Source organism: Octopus bimaculoides, chromosome 3 (assembly GCF_046866305.1).
Source record: "Octopus bimaculoides isolate indiv1 chromosome 3, ASM4686630v1, whole genome shotgun sequence".
Lineage (NCBI taxonomy): Eukaryota > Metazoa > Mollusca > Cephalopoda > Octopoda > Octopodidae > Octopus > Octopus bimaculoides.
Window position 1 is genome coordinate 1,758,390 of NC_142930.1, and position 21,410 is coordinate 1,779,799.

The 21,410-nt window shown below is 36.5% G+C and overlaps 1 protein-coding gene across 37 annotated transcripts in view; it reads left to right on the forward strand.

Annotated features, from left to right (window-relative positions):
- LOC106867341 (rho GTPase-activating protein 39) overlaps window positions 1–21,410 on the forward strand; it is a 439,467-nt gene that overhangs the window by 242,673 nt on the left and 175,384 nt on the right. For 3 of the 37 annotated variants that reach the window (XM_089348463.1, XM_089348469.1, XM_089348470.1), the window contains exon 1: window positions 14,205–15,707. The exons of 30 other annotated variants lie outside the window; for them this stretch is intronic. In XM_089348463.1, coding sequence (XP_089204589.1) covers window positions 15,589–15,707 — 119 coding nt within the window. In that variant the 5' untranslated portion in view covers window positions 14,205–15,588. Of the gene's footprint in view, window positions 1–14,204; window positions 15,708–21,410 lie in introns of those variants that run through there. 4 more of the 37 variants (XM_089348464.1, XM_089348472.1, XM_089348471.1 and 1 more) reach the window with 2 other exon arrangements.

Sequence of the window (21,410 nt, forward strand, 5' to 3'; positions counted from 1 at the left end):
GGCAGTATTTATGCTCCTTGTCTTGACATGTGCATGCTGATTGTAAACAGTCACCATTTATACAAACAGTGTCTTCTGTTGACAATCATCTGTGAATGCATGTCCAGGCTGTTCATTGTTCCATAGCCATGGGAAAATATTGTTTCCTTGCTTTGAGACCGGTGAAAATTAATATCAGGAAAAACGTCTGGCTATGGAAGAAACTGCCTCAACAAGGTGTTGTCTGATCTATATAAACATGCAAAAGTAGACATTAAAACAGTGATGATGGTGAAGGTGATGACAATGACGGTGATGGCATTGGTAGATATGTAAAGTATAAAAATGGATATGTAGTCTTATGAGGACTTCAAGTGAACTAATTTAAAACAAAACGGATGATTTTTAACAAACCAGCTAATCTATTCTGTTTAGTCTCTGTAGCTTGTACATTTTAATAGTTGATTAGTGTAAAAAATTTTCTAAAATTTCCTTCTGCTAATTGGAACTAGAAGACCATAAAGATTATTCTACTTCTTTATATTAATTTGCACATCCAACTTCACCTGGAGTTGTTGTTTTAAATGTCATAAGCTGCTGTAATTGTCCTGAGAAATTATCTTGTATAGATATTAAGTGCTAAAAAGCACAGATGAAATTTTGTCAGCATCAGCAGATGGGACTATTGCATCACATGATTCTTGTATAATTTGCACTTGCTCAGCAACAGGTACCCTGCTGCCAAATGACAGATTGAAATTCTGTCAAATCGATATAGTTTAACCCTTGCTAAGAAATCAGTTATGTGGCAAAACCTGGCAAGCTGTGTATAAATTAGCAATTAGCGACTGAAGCAGCCTTCGTAACAAACTAATTTGCTGTAAGTTGAGGCAATCATCTCATATAGACATTAAGTGCTTAAAAGCACAGATTACATTGGCAGGTGAAATTTCATCAGCACCAACAACTGGGGCAGTTGTATCACATGAGTTCAGCGTAATTTATGCTTCCTCAGCAACAGGCACCTTACCATTGAATGCCTGTCTACCAATATTAATCTATGCATTTTAGCACTTAACATTTCTATGAGATAATTTCTCAGGATGATTATCATAGCGTATGGCATTTAAAACAACACATCCAAGTTAAGTTGGGTGTGCAAATTAAGATTCGTTACAAAAACTGCTTCCGTCACTAATAACTAATTTACTCCTTTGTATTTGGGATTTTGTTGCGTGGTGAAGAAACTTGAGATATTTTCTAAAATTGTTGGCACGTAATGTTTTATTGGAAAAAATGTTAACTGATCAACTGCAGTGGTGGTACCTTGTTTCAACAATATTGATCATAAGCAGTAAATCCTGTCATGTCTCTACTGAATCGGTTTACTAGGTTTTTGCACATCATCTTCATTATCATGTAATGTCTGTCTTCCATACTGGCATGGGTTGGACAGTTTAACAGGGTCTGACAAGGGGGGGGGGGGTGAAGAACCACATCATACTTCAGCATGGTTTCTGAGGTTAAATTACCCTTCCTTACTACAACCACTTACAGTGTGTACTTGGTGCCTTTTTTGTGGCACCAGCACATTGATATGCCTTTAAAAAAAATAATATATCAAAAAAATCATTATACAAGGTTTGAACATAATGTTAGTACTGCAGCACTCTAAACAGTTTTGTACCCAACAAACACACACACACACACACACACACACACACACACACATGCACACACTGTCAGATGTGTTTACATGCCTGCTTCTCTTAACACAACTTAGATCCAGTGAATGCACTGGTATCTTCTGACATCATACTCAATCTCATTCACTCCCTAAACCTTTCCCAAAACTTCCTTGACAGAACTATACACCTCCGGAACTCGCATCTCATGCATGTTTTTCCTTAACTACTTACTAGAAATACTTTAAACTGATCAACTCCTCTTCCATTACTCAGTCATTCCTGTTTCCCCATCCTTGCAAAGCTTATCTATGTACATCTAGTGTGTGTGTGTGTACAATGATCTCATACATACATTCTTGTATCAATGATAATTAGCTTCTAAATCCATGCCAAAAAGAAAATCTTTCTTGATAATAATTTAATATTTTTTGTTTTATTTTTTATGTATAGTTTTTACTCCAGTTTTATTTCATGCGTATGAAAATGTATGTATGTGTGTATACGCACACATGCACACACACACACTATTACATTCTTTGCAATAAAGTGATTCTTGGAGAGCAACTCATTGGTGGACATGAGATATCCCAACAAACACAACTTCCAATCTTATCTAAATCTTCAGGAAAGAGAGAAAAGAGCAAAACAGGGGGAGGCAGGATGTGGTTGTGGTGGTGGTGGTGGTGGTGGTGATGGTGGTGGAGCATTTAGAAGATTTATGTTTCAGGCAGCTCTCATGCATGAGTCAAAATTAAATATATTCCTTTCCATTTGAATTATGCTGACACCCTAAAATGATATTTAGTTGTTTTGGGGGAGAACTAACAGCGTTTACTAGTGTCAGTAAATTTTGAAATATTGTTGTATTGGCTGAGTGGTTAAGGAGCAATGTTACTGACTAGACACCGCCTTTATAGTCAGGCTCTCTTTCTGTTGTACATTGTTTGCGACGCTTTGCTTAGTGTCAGCTTAGCTAAAAATAGCAACTACACCTATCTACTGTTTTGAGTAGTTGCTATTACAAGAATCATATTGCAAAACAACTGATTCAAGAATTTCTGCCAACATTAGAAATTGCACTTAAACCCTTTTGATACCAGCCTGCCTGATTCTGCCTCTCATTCTATGATACAAACTTCCAGTTTAAATTGATAGGAAATTAAAACCTTCTGTCAAAATTTCATGTTAATTTATCTTCTAAAAATCAGCTTAATGTTTGGCTTTCTTTAGATACAATGATTAACTGTTTCATAAAAACTAACACTTTAAATAGATTTCAAACTGAAAAGCAATTTCAATTTTTCGAATTCTACCCTGATTGATAAAAAAAAAAAAAAAAAATTAAAACAACCTAGGAGATAAAATTGTATAAATTTTAGTAGGGATAATTAAATGTAGAGGTGCAGGCATGGTTGTGTGGTTAAGGTTGCTTCCCTACTACATGATTTTGGGTTCAGTCCTGCTACAAAGAACCTTGGGTAAGTATAACCATGAGCCGATAAGCCAATCAAAACATTGTAAGTTGATTTAGAAAATGGAAACTGTAGTAAAATTAATACACTACCAGGAATTTACCTGTCACTACACTGCCTGTAAAAATATTTGTTAATCATGTCTGTGTCTTCGTAAATTATTCAAATGATGTTCAGATTGACTTTCTTGGTGAAGATTAGTGACAATTTTAGGACGGCTGAGCATCAGCATTTATTTAAGATACTTTTATTTTTCATATTCTACAGATTAAGTATATTCATTGAACAATATCTCATAAGATACATTCAACAATATCTCATAAGATAACTTGATGATAAACAACATTCCTTTTCAAAGTTGTCTCTCCCTCGTCTTGTCCCTTCCTGGCTGTGTTGTCAGCCTCTGTTTGGCTTGTGTATATATGTGCTGATTTTCAGAGTTTCCCACTCTGCTGTTATCAACATAAAATTGTCCATGCATGAACACTGGATCAGGTAGACACAGTTAAAATTCCCTAATCCATGTTTTTAATCAAAACTTGCTAGTTACTGTGGTGACAACACTACCTACCTATTTCTCTCTCTCTCTCTCACACACACACGCACACACACTGTCACTCTCTCTCTCTCTCACACACACACACACACTGTCACTCTCTCTCTCTCTCTCTCTCTCTCTCTCTCTCTCTCTCTCTCCCTCTCTCTCCCTCTCTCTCAACAACTTTTTCCCTTCCCTTTCTTCCCTCCTTTGACATATATGTGGTGATACACAGACAGAGATAAGCTTCTCTTTTATAATATTTGTTAAAATTTGTTCCTCCTGTGGTTTTTTTCTTTTTATTTATATTCATTACAATTCCAAGAGGTGTGTCTTTGTGTCCTTGTCTTGACATTGCTTGATAGGCGTAAACGAGCATTGTACCATCATACGAAATGAATCATACCATCATACAAGTGGTATGATTCATTTTGCAATCTTCCATGAAAACTTGTCTGGCCAAGGGAAAATATTGCCTTGCTTGGAAATAGAAACAGGTTGGCAACAGGAAGGGCATTCAGCCATAGAGAATCTACTTCAGTGAATTCCATTTGTTGCATGCACACATGGAAAAGTAGATGTTGACACTATGATATCAAACTATAATAATTTGAATAAGTTTAAGCTGAAATCTAAGTATATTCATAATAAACTCTATAGATAGAAACATTATTTTTGATTGAAACTGCAGAAGATAAAACTTGAGAGAGAATGTGAAGAACAGAATCCCCAATTAACCCAGTCAAGTATGCATCTAAACCTTCATTCATCATCATCGTTTAATGTCCGCTTTTCATGCTGGTATGGATTGGATGGTTTGACTGAGAGCTGGCAAGCCAGAAGGCTGCACCAGGCTCCAATCCGATCTGCCAAAGTTTCTGCAGTTGGATGCCCTTCCTAACGCCAACCACTCCGAGAGTATAGTGGGTGCTTTTTATGTGCCATCAGCATGGGTGCCAATCAGGTGATACTGGCATCGGCCATGACAACAACTTCACTTGCCTCAACAGGTCTTCACAAGCGCAATTTATTGCCCAATGATTGAAAAATACTCTTAAATGGGCTGGTTACGCTGCACTGGCATAGGCCACGGTTATGGTCTCACTTGGCTTGCTGGGTCTTCTCAAGCACAGCATATCTCCAAAGGTCTCGGTCACTTGTCATCACCTTGGCAAGGCTCAACTTTCAAAGGTCGTGCTTCACCACCTCATCCCAGGTCTTCCTGGGTCTACCTCTTTCACAGGTTCCCTCTACTGCTAGGGTGTGACACTTTTTCTTTCACACAGCTCTCCTCATCCATACACATCACATGACCATACCAGCACAGTTGTCTGTCTTGCACACCACATCTGATGCTTCTTATATCCAACTTTTCTCTCAGGGCGATTACACTCTGTCATGTATGCACACTGACATTACACATCCAGCAGAGCATACTAGCTTCATTCCTTGAAAGCTTACACATGTCATCAGCAGTCATGGCCCATGTTTCACTGCCATGTAGCATGGCTGTTCGCACACATGTGTCATTACATTCTACCTTTTACCCTGAGCGAGAGGCCCTTTGTCACCAGCAGAGGTAGGAGCTCTCTGAACTTTGCCCTCAGAGCATCCACATCACTACTGACTTGGTCACCTAGGTAACGGAAGCTATCAACTTTTTGTAGTTTTTCCCTTTTGGAATGTGACGGAAGCTGTTTTCTGCACATTGTCAGTGTTCATTGTCCCTGAGCATTTGCCACACAAAAACTATCTTCCCAGTTAGCCTTCATTTCTATAAACATTTCTTCATTTGTTTTGAATCCATTTTTACCTACTAGCATGGGTTAGATGAATACGTTATCGTTGGTTCAGATACCTTTCTTGTTGGTAATCTTTACGTGTTTTTAAGGTGAAGGGTCTTTTTATTTCATCTGACCTTGAAAGTTCAAAGTCAGTGGAAGGTTTGTTAACAGAAGAAGTGACAACAGCTCTGAGACAAGTGACTTCTGTGGAACTCAAATGTAAACAAACACTATCATACACACACTTGCGCGCACGCACACACACACACACACACACACACACACACACACACACACACACACACACACACACACACACACACACACACACACACATGGTAGGCTTCTTTCAGTATCCTATTACTAAATCCACTTATAAGGCACTGGTCAATCCAAAGCTATAGAAGACATTAGATCAAGGTGCCACACCATGCAACTGCCTGAAATCATGTAGTTGGGAAGCAAACCCTTTAACCTCATAACGAATAAAAGAAAATAAGCGAAGAATGTGTTAAGAATCTTTTAAATACAATTATGGTGCCATAGTGTAATGTTGTAAAAAGATATTTCTTGATCCTGTCTATAAGCAGGTAATTGGGTACTTGGCAAGTAAAGAGTTAAGGTTTCAAATAGAAGATGGTCTGTATTCATTAGTGTTATGTAACATCAAGAGAGCTAAGATACTTAGACAGGTATCCATTTCAAGTGTCTTCTTCTGAGCACTAAGCTTCTGCTTAGGTGTTAGTTGTCTGCTTATGAAGCTGGAGAAAAGATTGTACTTCTTTGAACTGATGAGGTTGTGCAGTGCAAGAACACACAGCTAGTGTATCGAGTGTAAACTCAACTTGGTCTTAGTTCCACTGAAAGTGAAATGGAAGCTGTGTGGAATATGTGTTGTTGATTTTAACCCGTTTCATGCCAACACATCCAAGAATGCCCTTGCTTCTAACATACATATCTCATGTTTTATATTATCTAAATTAAAACCATTTTTCAGAATTTTATGTCAATTTCTGTTCCAAATCTCAGTTTACTGATGAATAAGTCCTTTTCAGAACCAATTGAAATGGTCATTGTATTTCAGAACTGAAACTGTCAATGTATTTTAACAGAAATGGGATAATGAAAGGGTTAAGTATTATATTAGTTAGTGACCATCAAACAACATTTTATACACAAGAAACTACAAAGATGAAAATTAATTTAAATCCACTCTTAATTTTTTTGTATGAGTTAGTCAGAGGAGGAGTGGCAATAGCCATGCCCCTTTTTTAGACCTTCAAGACTTAGGGGAGCTAAGGAAGAAATTATTTTCAGACCACAATCTTGGCTAAATGGATATAACAGAGTGGACTGTAGTAAAGCTTTCAAGGCCTGATGGGTAACAGATTAAGTTTACCACCCATGGATAGGAACAGCCTCTATGATGGGCTGTCATACATTTTTCATCAACTAAATTTCACTTACAAGGCTTTGGTCAGACCTGAGTGTGCAGTAGGATTGCATCTGAAACTATCTAGTTTGCAAAACAACGTTCCTAGCCACACAACCAACCATACCTACTCCTTTAAAATCATTTTGGTGGTAGTAGGGAAACAGTTTTATGTTGTTTCAGTCCAGGTGAATCCTAATTGAGCAAATCTGTAATCAAAGGTATTCTAACCATGACAATCTCATCTGCCTTTTGGGAAGTGTACACCAGGACCACATTTGATGCCTTTCCTCTTTAAATAGTAAGGTATGCTGAAGGAAAAGGTGGTGTGCTTGGCTGCTATTTTTAACATGTTGAAAGGTCATGTTGTGATTAAATTTTTTTTTTTTTTTTTTACTTGAGTTCTAATGGAAGTTAGAACATAAGAAAGAATGCCTTGTGGTATTTGTTCTGCCTCTTTCGATTCTGGTTTCAAATTTTGCTGAGGTCAACTTTGTTTTTTGTACTTCTAGGGTCAATAAAGTAAAATGCTGGTCAAGAACTGGGGTTGTTGGTATCAACTAAGACTCTGTTGTCAATTTTAGGTCTTCTACCTCTGCTAGAAACAGTACCTATTAAAGTGGTGGATTTGCAGCATCTAGTCACATTTCTTTTTACATTTTGAGTTCAAACTCTATCGAGGTTAGCTTTTGCTGCACATCTTACCAACATTAATAACATATATGCATCAGTTCTGTGCTAGATTCAGTTTAGTCAGGGATACCATGCCTCGAAATTTCTAGTCTTGTCTCTAAGGTAGAGTTAATCAGATTGTTATTAATTACACTATAATCCATTATCTGTTTGAGGGTGATAGTTCGATTCAGGATGCCTGCGTTGGTAGTTTCATAGTTTTTAGCATAATTTATTTAGATCAGTAACAACTCTAGGATCTTGACTTCAAACATTATTTTTATTTTAGCCATTGTGTTATGCCTCCATATAAGGTATATTACTCTACTTTCATCACCATGCCTGACTGAAAATAGGAATCAATTTCATGGTTGAATGGTTAGTGGTGGAAAAACCATCCAGCTGTAAAACAGTTGCTCTTATTAACTGTATTCCAAGTTTGCCAAAACCATTTGTCTTGTACTGGTGTTTGTATGATTACAAAAATCAATAATAAGTATAATACTTACACTGGCATGGAGATTCAGTTTCACAGAGAGAATAGAATGGTTATAACATTTCAAAAAAGGTATTCTGGGAATAATGTCTAAAATGTAATCATAATGATTACTTTTGACTTAAGACCAATGGCATGATAAAGAGGGGGCTGTATAATATAACTGACCCCCCCTTTCTCTTTTTCTTTTTTTTTGTGGTGGGGCCTGTTACTTACATGACTATCTTTTGTAAGGGAAAGTACGAGCTCTAGAGATCTTATTTGCCAGGTGTTGTAGGATCAAAAAAATAATATCATTACTGGAGCCCTCCTGGTATTTGATTAATCTCTGGATCCTGAAACCATCAATTGGATCCTTTGAATGCATCACTATCTATCCCAATTTTCTGTCACTGGTGTCCCTTAAGTTCTTATACATTTATGAAGCCAGCAGTTTCAAGGTGGGTGGGAGTGAAGAAAGGGGAAATAGCATCCATGATTTTCTCCAGGGGTGATAATGATGTAAGTGAAAAAGTCCCCAACTTTGAAATGAAACAAGTTCTTTGTTTCCAAAGAACTTGGTCTTTACACCTCTTGCCAGATCCTGATGATGGTAATGATTATTTTTATTTTTTTAAGTGTTAAGTCACAAAACTATTTTGTTTTATTTAGTAGATGCAAGAAAGAGGTGTTGAATTTTTTACTCAATGAGAAATTGAACATTCTTCACATCAGCCTAAAATCACAGTTTTATGTATATAGAATGATAAAAATGGATTATTGTAATGCTTGGACTGTTCCAGGATCCTTAATTAAACAACTGAAGTAGTAGTTGTAAGTAAAAATAATAATCTAGTTGCTGACTTGCTTCACTAATAGCTTCAGTTTGCAGGATAATGACCACCACCACCACCACCACCTCTCTGATAATAATAATAATACTAATTTTTCACTTACACTCAAAGGAGGGTTATAGTGGGTCCAGTGAGTTACACTACATGACTGTTATTTAATTAAAAACTCTATTCTAAAAGAATTTAAACACATTATCAAGGGACTTCATGAAAAGCCACAAACATTTTACTGATTCCACCAACTAGTACCCTAATAATAATAATAATAATAATAATAATAATAATAATAATAATAATAATAATAATAATAAGACGAAAAATCATTTAGTGTCCATTTTCCATGCTATCATGGGTAAGAAAATTTGACTGTCGGTATTGCTGTACATTGCAGCAATTCAACCCCTGAGAACAGGTCAGAACCCAGCTGATTTCAGGACAGCTTCCTAGTATGAATAGTATGTCCCTACTGAGTGTTTTAGACTAATTCAAACTGACCAGAGCCCCACAGAAGCCAGCTTTCATCCCAGCCTTCTGTATAACATGTTGTGCGAGGTGGAGGTTGTTGTGAATAGACAACAGCTAGAGATCCGATTGTTGTTTTGTTGCCATGTGTCTCCACTATTAAAGCCTATTGGACAGCTTTAGTTCCTTTGCGTTTGAGTGTATGAGCCTTAGCTCTGACAATGTAGCCTTCATGTTTTGCCTCAAATAACTGGTGAAGGGCTATTCTTACCACTAGCATGTCAGTTGCAATGCCTTGGTTCTGCTAATATTGAGCACACATGATACAGGGATTCAAGCCATGACCATCTAGTCTCATTTTCAGGAATAGTGCACACTGGACTACATTATCCAATGTGATATTTAAAAAAAAAGTGGTTTGAGGTAGATTTGGTTACTATCTCTAGCAGGTTGAGTAAAATCACGTACAGGCTCCCCATTGTATTTTGTAAGTGGAAGGAATACACTCAGTATAATTAATCCTAACATAATTAATCCAATAATTAATCCCTGTAGCCAATGAAACAATTTTATTGACTTAAAAAGGATGAAAGGCAGAGTTAACTCCAGTGGGGTTTTAAAGTGGGGAAGAAACAAACGCCACTGTTGTAGAGTTTCAAGTCCAACCCTTTAATAATAATAATAATAATAACAACAATAATAATATCGATGATGATTTGTAACATAGGCACCAGAAAGCCTTGTATTTCAGGGTCAGGAACAGTCGATTAAATCAACCCTGTACTCGACTGGTTCTCTATTTTATTGACTCAATATGAAAGGATAAGTGGGGCCCCACTTGTATTTAAACTCAGAATGTTCAGAAGATATAACCTAAATACATTAAGGTATTCAATTAAGTTTTATCCACCACCATTTCAGCCATGAGAATGATTATAATGAAGGCTTTTGAGATGGGGTTAAAATGTTTTGATGAAAATAAATTATCACTTTACATCATATTTCTCTCTTCTATATTCTAATATTATTATATTTATGGCTGAGTTTGTTCTTAATATTTGAAAGCCTCTGGTTGGTTTGTAAAATCTAGTTATTCTTCCTCTCTTTTCTTCCTGAAATCTGCAACATTTTTGCCTTCTAAACCATCGCTTTCCCAATTTGATTCCTCTTTTTCTCTTGTGGCTACACTCTGTGTAAGGCCTGTCCCATATATATATATATATATATACACACACACACACACACACACACACACACACACACACACACACACACACACACACACACACACACACACACACACACACACACACACACACACACACACATATATATCCCTCTATACTAGAATGTTATTCGTCATATGACAGACAAATTTGGAATATACCATGGAAATACTCTCTCTCTCTCTCTCTCTCTCTCTCTCTCTGTATATATATATATATATATATATATATATATATATATATTATTCTTTTGTTTCAGTCATTTGACTGTGGCCATGCTGGAGCACCGCCTTTAGTCAAATGAATCAACCCCAGGACTTATTCTTTGTAAGCCTAGTACTTATTCTATTGGTCTCTTTTGCTGAACCACTAAGTTATGGGGACGCAAACACACCAACATTGGTTGTCAAGCGATGGTGGAGGGACAAGCACAGACACACAAAAGTATATATATATACACACACATATGACAGGCTTCTTTCAGTTTCCATCTACCAAATCCTCTCACAAGGTTTTGGTCAGAAACACTTGCCCAAGGTGCCACGTAGTGGGACCGAATCTGGAACCATGTGGTTGGGAATATATACAAGTGTCTGTGTTTATACACTCTCCTCCTCACCTGTCTCACATTCTTTCTCTTCCACTGTGTGTGTAGCATTCATATACTCATTGCCTGTCACCAAGCCTGGTATGTGCACTCATCTTACACCTCTTATGCTGACACCCATTGCATCTCTCCCCTCCCCATTTTTAATGATGTGAAGCATATCTGGAGAAATTAACCAATCAACATCCATATTGGCTATTATTATGTAGAGCTGTATGTGAGTGTGTATAGGCTTACATTTTGTGTATCACATAAGGAATAGCTGAGTTATGGCTTATGCTGTTAGTTGACATTCCCTGTCTGATAATTCTGTGTTTTTTAAGACAAGTGAAATGAAACCTACTTGAAAAATTGGTAAGGGTTAGGATATCTGACTATAAAACGTCTCAACAACATATTCATCAAATCCATGCTGACATGAGAAAAACATGTAAAAATGAATGAATCTGTTTGTGTGTGTGTGGGTGGGGGGTCTGAAAATCTGTTATTGATATATTGTGTCTCTTCTTTTATGCCTTGTAATTTTAGTGGATCAAACTGAAATAAATACTAGTCAACTACATATGAGGGTGATACCCAAGCAAGGCACAACTCAGTGACGAAAACCACTATCACCCCTTGCAATGTATTGCTTCTTAGTAAAAAGTATATTGTATCCTTCCATGGTACAAAACTTACAAGGTCTAACTCACAGGAATGCATTTGTAAAAAAAAACTTGATTTAAATGGGTTTGAGGTCATGCCAAAGTAAGCTTTTGAGTTATTGTTAGTGGTAATTAAGCCTCTATACACTATATTTTGCCGTACAACTGCATTTTAGAGGGCATTTGTTGGGATCAAAACAGTTGCATGAATTGGTCTTTTATTAGGTTGTTGATTTTGTTAAGCTTACTAATTTGAAGTTTTATAATTATGGTAAAAATTTGGGATGGTTGAATATAAAAATTTGACAATATTTTTTGTATTAAAGATCTGGTTGTAACTATGGTTTAAGGCTATGTTTCTCAGGGCACCATGAATTTCTACCTGTTGGGCATGGCATTATTTTGGTGAGATGTGGGTTACTTCAAAATGGGGGATATAAAGCAGTAACAGTTGAATAAAATTTGCAATAAACTTTAAAACTTCTTTTGAATATATACATACTGTACACTAACTTTGTCCATTCATAGTGGGACACATTTGTGTTTTTTTTAAATCAATATGTGGGCATGGGGCAGAGGAAAATGGTTGAGAAACACTGGTTTAAAGGCAACTACTTCTTAACGAGCTTAAAGAACATTGTAACCAAGGGTGGTGCTGCTGCTGTAATATTCGATAATGGTTAATACCAAGCTGTGTTTCTCGTTTTTCTTTCTTTTTGAGGAAGGAGATATATTGTGCCATGTTAAAGATATTTTTTTAATGCTACTCCTGATTAAATAGTTATTGCAATACTAAGGATGGATGTATTGTGGAAAATCATTAGCCCCCAAAAAGCTGTCAATAATTAAAAAAAGCCCCAGTGAGAGATATAGTATGTATATGTGTGTGTATATATATATATATATATATATATATATTATCTTATACAGAGTGTATAGGCACATTTTCATAATTTGTATATGATGTGTAAGTAAGTATATATATATATATATATATATATATATATATATATATATATATATATATATATAGTGAGTTCAAACAAGAAAAACAACGAAAAAAACAATAATAAACAACAGTGCGAGGACGTGATATAGATATTGTGTTACTGGACATTCAGGAAAGGAAAGAAAGAGATGTATGTAGGTGTATGTAATATATATATATATATATATATATATTACATACATATAAGGCCATAGGTGGTCTACTTCTAGCATAATGGATGTCCACTTAGTGGTCATCCCTCTTATACGTATGTAATATAATTTTTCTGAATCTTCAGATTTTTCAATATGCTAGGCCACTGGTTTTAAATTGATATTAATTAAATTAATACTCAATTTTTCACCCTTATTATTTAAATTTATATATATATATATACATGAAAGTATATATATCTAAGTAATATATATATATATATATATATGTATATATATAGGGTGACCCTCTTTGGTCATAAATGACCATGGGATTGCACCTAGAAAGTTACCCTCTGAGGTACAAGTCCAGGCAAGGTTGTTTTATGGAAGACCAGCAGTCACTCATGCATACCAGCCTCCCCTCTCCACACCACAGATGTTATCCAAGGGAAATGCAAAAGGGGCCAATACAGTTTGGCACCAGTGACGTCGCAACTCATTTCTACAGATGAGTGAACTGCAGCAATGTGAATTAAAGTCTCTTGCTCAAGAACACAGCATGTAGCCCGGTCTGGGAATTGAACTCACAACCGTAAGCTCAACACTCTAACCATTAAGCCATGTACCTTCACATATGTGTGTGTTCGTGCATGTGTGTGCGTGTGTGTGTTGGCTGTGAAATGGCCGTCAGTCTATGGATATCAACTAGTGAAATAAATATATTCATCTCATACCACCTGACTATCTTTATATTCTATATATGTATATTTATGTATAATGCACATAATATACACTGGAGTATAAAACGCATACACTTGTCTGCAGACAAGTGAATAACTTTGTATAATAAGATGTGTGTATAGACACATGTACATATGTGTGTATACATACGTACATATATATATATATATATAGGGGGTTGGATGTGTGTGTGTATACACATATTCTTTGATCTTAAGCAAAAGGCCGAGAAGTGTGTGTGTGTGTGTGTGTGTGTGTGTGAGGGAGAGTGTTCAGCCCCTTGCCTAGTTAGCCAGTTCTACCAAGCATGCAGTGAATAAAGTAGCCAACCAGTGAATCGTTCACAAAGTGGAGGAGGCCAACTGCTGGTAAGAAGGTGCCACTATAGGCATCCCTATCTACCACCATTGCAGCCTCCACAGTTGTTGCTTCTCTCTCGCTCTCTCTCTCATCTTCCGTCCCCATTCTACCACACGTACAAACACATATGAATATGAATATATTCTTTCTCTCTCTCTGTAGCTCTCTCTCTCTCTCTGTAGCTCTCTCTCTCTCTCTCTCTCTCTCTCTCTCTCTGTAGCTCTCTCTCTCTGTAGCTCTCTCTCTCTGTAGCTCTCTCTCTCTCTCTCTGTAGCTCTCGCTCTCTCTCTCTCTCTCTCTCACACCCTGCACACTTACAGCTCTGATGTTCCCTTCTGGAACATCTCTGTGTGGATGTTTTGCTGTTTATCTTTTTCATTTCTTTATACCATTACCATCATTTGTGGCTGTCAGCACCACCGCCGCCTCCATATCTGCCTTCGTTATTAGCTTCAATAACAGGGCCTTACTATAGCCATAGTTATCACTGTAGTTGTAGCTCCAGCTCGCTTCTTACTCTGCTCAGACTGTGAGAAGTGTTTTCTGCTTATTTCTTCTTTTGTCTCTTGTCCAATGTTGGCATTGCTGCCACCCCATCCCAGCTGTCCCATTTATTTTCTAATTCAGGAAATCCTTAACATCTCTCAATGGTGATACACAGATTTTGCTGTTGTTTTTTTATTACTCCCATGTAGTATTGGGTTTGTCTGAAAAGTAAACAAATAAAAAGAAAGAACAAATAGACAAAAAGATACAAAACACATTTGTTGGGGAATACCTTTTCCTCCTCCCCCTCCCTGTCTCTTGCTCATAATTCTTCCCTCCCTATTTCTAACAGTTTCCTTTGTCACTGATTCTCTTTCTCTTCCCCTCTTCCTCTCTCTTTTCTCCTGCTCTCTCTCTCTCTCTCTCTCTCTCCCTCCCTCTCTCTCTCTCCCATGCACAGACACATTCACTTCATTGTAACCCTTCCCCGTGATAGGTATCTGTGCTTTTTAGTCACTAAACCGACTGCTTCATGTTTTCTGCTACCTGTGGGTGAAGAATTATTGCCGGGCTGTGCTGACTGCTTTGCTTCCATTCATCTGTTGGAGGAAACTTTAAATTTACAAATGTTCTGCCTTACCAATATACTAGGTAGATCTGTACCATTTTGGTAATATCCACAGGATTTTTGGCCATGTTCAGAAAGTAGCTGAAAAAATTTCCACCAAATAATAATTTTTAATATGACAGACTTCTGTATACACTGGAAACCTATGTATTATTTATACACACCCTCACACACATGTATGTACATGAATCTAAATACATAAATATAATCACATACATTCCAACTTTTCCTTTAATCAAATATGTACCTAAATGTTTCATAGTCTTGTACCTTGGATTATATTCCTCTAGTCTTGTGACTAGATAAAAACAAAAACTAAAACAGAGGAATAGAAAACTGGAAGGAAAATTACTTAAGTCTTGCTGAGCTTTTTCTTTGTGAACAACAGGATTTAGGGATGTCTGGGCATCAAATGTACATGTACATGTGTACATCTGCCGAGACATACCACCACACACAGTACACTAGCCATAGTGTCAAGAAAACTAGCTGCCTGGACACTAGCTACTTCTCCAGGTGAGGTGATAGTATGTCAGTCTTATTACATTTTCATTTACTGTTTCCTCTCTTCAGCTATTCGTGTTTGTTTAATTTTATCTATATATTTATTTTGGGTACAGGGATTCCCTTTTAAAAAAAAAAAAAAAAAAAAAAGCAATATGTGCAACAATGTCAACTGACTCAAAAGTTTTCCAACTGGAATTTGGTTTTTTTTCTTGATTTGGTGCTGTTGATCTACTATGTGTGTGTGTATGTGTGTCTGTGTGTGTGTGCATGCACAGACACACACACACACAAGGCAGACTTCTGTAATGCAATAATGCAAAACATTCTTAACTATTGAATTTAGTTTTAAAATTCATTAATTAAATGTTACAATAACAGTTGCAATATTTACTTATTGTCCTCTTCCTGAAATTGCACCAAACTTCATTATAGATTTTGGCCATATATGTAGATCCTCATAAACATTTTAATATACAAATAGACATCAGTGTATGTTCGCTTCTGTTTTTAATTATTTGACATTTTCCTGTAAGGAAGGAGCTGGTTTTTAACAAAGCCACAAAGCCCCATCATTGGAATGGAGGTAACAAAAACAGATTCACATTTTAAACTTGAGAAAAGTCTTGCATATTATGTATGTAATTGTGTGAGTGTGTGTGTGTGTGTCTGTCTGTCTACCAGCCTATGTATATATGTCTGTATACCTATATCTTGTGTGTGTGTATCTACATCTACCTGTTTTCTCGGATGGATACATAATCCTTGCTACTATGGGAAAACCAAAGTAAAACAGATGTGTACACACATACACACACACATGCACACACACACACACACACACACACACACACACACACACACACAGACAGACAATCATGTACAGAAACTTGCATATAGACAACACAGGTAAACAAATATATGTAGTTGGAGCCAACGATAAAACGTCAGTAGGATTGTTTGAAATAGCCAAATCTGCCCCCAGCCACACCCTATTGCCTGAAAGAAAATATACAGACTGGATGATGTAGTCTTAGAAATAAATGGAATGGTCATGATTGGAACATTTTTTAATCATAGATGTGCTGCTTGATCAGGACTGACGCGGGGCTGAACAATTATACACACATTCACACATACATATATGCATATGTTATGTTCATACATACATACACGCACACACATATATATAACCACACTTCCACATTCACCTTCCATGTGACAAATATGATGAACACCCATGCATAAAAAGATAAATACATACGCAAAGCATTTATATAAATGCCCCTACACAAGTGCAAACACAAAGGCCACACACATGTAAATGTTCACACAAGCATAATATTCTGTGAATTTGTGGTTTGCAGCATGTGATTAATTATTTTACTAGTTTTCAATTTAGTTGTCAGGTTTTTGAGAAAGTCTTATGCTCAGCATATCTTTCACTTTTCTGTCCCAGTTATCTGTCTGTCTGTCTATCTATCTATCTATTTATCTATCTATCTATCTAACTGTCTACTTGTCTACCTGTCTGTCTGTCTATTTACTTATCTATCTGTCTACCTGTCTACCTGTCTAGCTATCTTTCTATCTATCTATCTGACTATCTATCTATCTATCTATCTATCTATCTATCTATCTATCTATCTATCTGTCTGTCTGTCTATCTATCTATCTATCTATCTATCTATCTGTCTATCTATCTATCTATCTATCTATCTATCTATCTATCTATCTATCTATCTATCTATCTATCCATAAACATAGATCTACTGTTATATATCTTTTATTTTTAATCATGAGTGGTTACACAGTGACTCAAGGGCCAGGAGTTTCATGCATGGCACTTATCATGCATGATTCTTGATCCTCTTTGCAATTACTGCTGATTGAAAAATATAAGATATGTTTGTCTATATGTAATATATGTATATATATATATATATATATATATGTACTGCAAACATGTTACGCTGTTATTCAGATTGCTCTTGCATGTTACACTCTAAACACAGCATCAGTCTTAATGTTGCTGATAATTGTCTCAGAGAAGCAAAAATAAATATTCAACAGTATATGTAAGGAATTAATAATTTCTCAAGCCTGCATGATTATAAAATACCCACCATCCTTCCTCATCTCTCCCCAAACCCCATTTCAATTCTTTTCTCATAATATACCTACAGTTGTCATTAATTGATTTGTGACATCACCAAATATATTTATTGGTATAAATAATCCTGTCATTTTCACTGAAATTTGCTAATTCTATGCTTTAAAGAGAGGTAAATTCATGCACATGTGTATGTTGGGTGTCACCAACACACGTATGTGTGTGTGTGTGTGTGTGTATGTGTGTGTGTGCAAAAGCACAGGCCTTACCAGTTAGGGTGTTGGATTCCTGATTGTACAGTCATGGTTTTAGTTCCCACAACTGGGCATATTATGTCATTTCACATTGTTGCAGTCTGCTCAGCAGAAGACGGGTGGCCACCCAGTGCTGATGCTGCTTTCTCTCTTTTGCTCCAGCTGTCACACACTCAGTGTTCTGCTGCATCAAGGGTGTGAGGGTCAGTCAACAGGATGTCTCTGCCAGCCTGCAATGACTCTATAGGAATCTAAATAACAACTAGCAAAAGCTTGCAAATAGCTCAAACACAAGGGACAGCTGAGCCATATCATCATTGTTTTAATGTCCACTTTTCCCTCCTTGCATGGGTCAGACAGTTTATTTTGGCAGATTTTCTATGGCTGGATGCCCTTCCTGTTACAAAGTAATATTTCCCCATGACCATACATGTTTCTGAAGAATATTGGAAATGACACTGCATCTATGTCAGTGATACTTGTTTACAATTTACCACACAATTTCAAGACAAGAAGACATAAATGCATGCATGCACACACACACACACCAGAGATGGTAGTTGTTGGCGTATATTCTAACTCTTTGTGCTCTCATTTCAAATTGTGCTATATTCTGCATTTCACCCTTTTTATGTCACAAAAAAACCAAAAAAAAAAACCATAGAAAAGACCCAAATCAGGATTGTGGATTGGTGGCAGTGCTACAGCTTCAGACCAGATGCTTTGGGATATCTTTTCTGGCCCTTTGCATTCCGATGGCAATATCTGTGACAGTACTGGTGTTAAAGTATAGTTTCATAGGCATGGAAAGATGAGAGTTGCTTGTATGGAGAATTATTTGTCTTGCCAAAAGAGAAAGGAGTGGGGGGGGGGGGAATAGGGTTTATTTCAGTGTGGAATGAATTATGAGGGGAGCTTCCCTGGTGCAGAAACATATGGTTAGCCATGACTGGAGGGGGTCTTAGTGTGTGTGTGTGTGTGTGTGTGTGTGTGCAGACATATACTTATCAACATTTTTTCAGCAGCACTTTTTCATTCATTCATCATCATCATCATTCAATATCCACAGTCCATGTTAGCTTAATGGATATATATGTGTGTGTGTGTGTGTGTGTGTGTGTGTGTGTGTGTGTGTGTGTGTGTGTGTGTGTGTGTATTGTATAGTGTATGCATGTAAAATTTTATATATATATATAAATTAGAGCCAGTTTTTTTGTTGGTTGATTTTGTTACACTGTAGGAATGGCATACGGACGACAATATACACATACACATCTACAAACATATATACATGAGTGTATCTATCAATATATATATACACATGCAAGATGTTATACTAATGGATTCTAATGAGAAAGACATTGACAGTCGCTATTTTAGAAGTTAGTAACTGAGCAAAAACAGTCAACTGCTCAGACCTGCCATATGCCAAGAACCTCTCCCAGTGCAGAATCATATGGTTAGCTATCAGTGGCCTAAAGAAGCCCTTATATATGTGTGTTGCTCATTGCCATAATCATAATTATTAATATGAACTTAAGATTATAGCGATAGTAAGATGATTAAAGTAATTATGTAATAAAGAGTTCACTTTACTGATTTTACACTCACATATTGACAGATTTGTTTTTCCTGTCCTACTTCTACCATCAACTTAACTCTCTCACTGTCTGTCTGTCTCTCTCGCTCTCTCTCTCTCTCTATATATATATATATATCATTTCGAAGAGTCTCTCTGCTTAGGAAGCTAATAGGGCTATTCTGATCTAGCAGGTTTTTAATTTCTAAAATTCTGTTCTGCCTGCATTTTAATAACCCAAACATAAACAGAAACTACAGAGCATGCGCTCAGGAAACCGACACACAATGACAGCAAAAGTTCACGCAGAGATGCAGAGCTATGCTGCATGAAGGCTTCAAAGTGACTGCAGCATTGGTCGCCTGAGTTTTCTTTCAGTTTGAAGTAAATGCGTTTACAATATAGGGGCACAAAAGGGATCAGGATCCAGGTAAACAACCTGGATGCATCAGCTGTTAGAGACTCTGTGGAACTGACATTGATGATGTCACCCAGTTCTTATGTAACTCTTTGAAAATCTCCTCATGATATTACCTTCGTCTGAGACATAATGTAGTCATTAGTATGTCATCGAATGAAATCTGTAGAAAGGACACAAATGTGAGAAGCATTGGGAATGACATCCAGCTGTAGAAACTAAAGAAAAGACAGTGGAGCATGATGCAGTTCTCAAACCATACAACCCATACTAGCATAGAAGGCAGATGGTAGAGGAGGATAATGTGTGTGTGTATGTATCTTGTATACACAAGCCTTATCTTTGTATATGTCTCTGTTGTTATAGTCATCTGTTAGCATGTGTTCACTATTAGATGTGTGTGTGTGTCTTGCGAATGTACTGCATTTGTGTGCATCATCATCATCATTATCATTTAATGTCCGTTAAATGATGTGTGTGTGTCTTGAAAATGTATTGCATGTATGTGTGTGTGTGTGTGTGTGTGTGTGCATTTTTTATACTGTGTGTGTGTCTTGCAAATCTATTGCATTTGTGTATGTTGTAATAGTACTTATTAGTGAATCTGTGTGAGCGTGTGTGCACATACATATCCTTTAGTGATTGTGTGCTACTTTCTGCTGATCTCTCTTTTGTAAATGGATGGAAATCATTTTTTCATATTGATAAAAGAAGGACTAAATTTTGTTTGGAGAGTTCCTTTACAGTTAAGGGCCTGGCTTGTGCTTAAAAATTTTCAGCAGATTTGTGGGTACACACAGACAGACATACAGGTTTAGAATTTCAATAGTATACATATGTACACACATCTCCATACATGCATAAAAATCACACATGAGTGAGATTATGAAGCAAAAAGTTAAGTAAAAGTATGTGAATGAAAAAGTGTAGAAATATGAAATAAAACAAAAAAATCTACCAAAGATGTGTAGAATGAAGGTAGAATATAAAAAAAGAAATAAATAGAACAGTTAACCAAGAAAATTGGGAAAATCTATTATGCCAAATAGAAGACAGCTATTTGCATGGTAGGTCTCTTGTTGAATATATGTTATACTTATAATCTATTAATTCTGTCCTCTACTTTCATAACAACTGATTTCCAGAAGTTAAATTACCAAATCTTGGCTTATTGAATAAGACATTAGTTTAGTGAAGGCTCTTTCTCTGAGAGCTAAACATATACAAATGTACAACTCTTGAGTCACTGAAACTTATAATTATATATATAATAGAATTATATTATAGAATTATAATTAGAAGGATCTTTCCCATGTGAGTTTTTTGGAAATTAGTTTAATCACATCTTTAG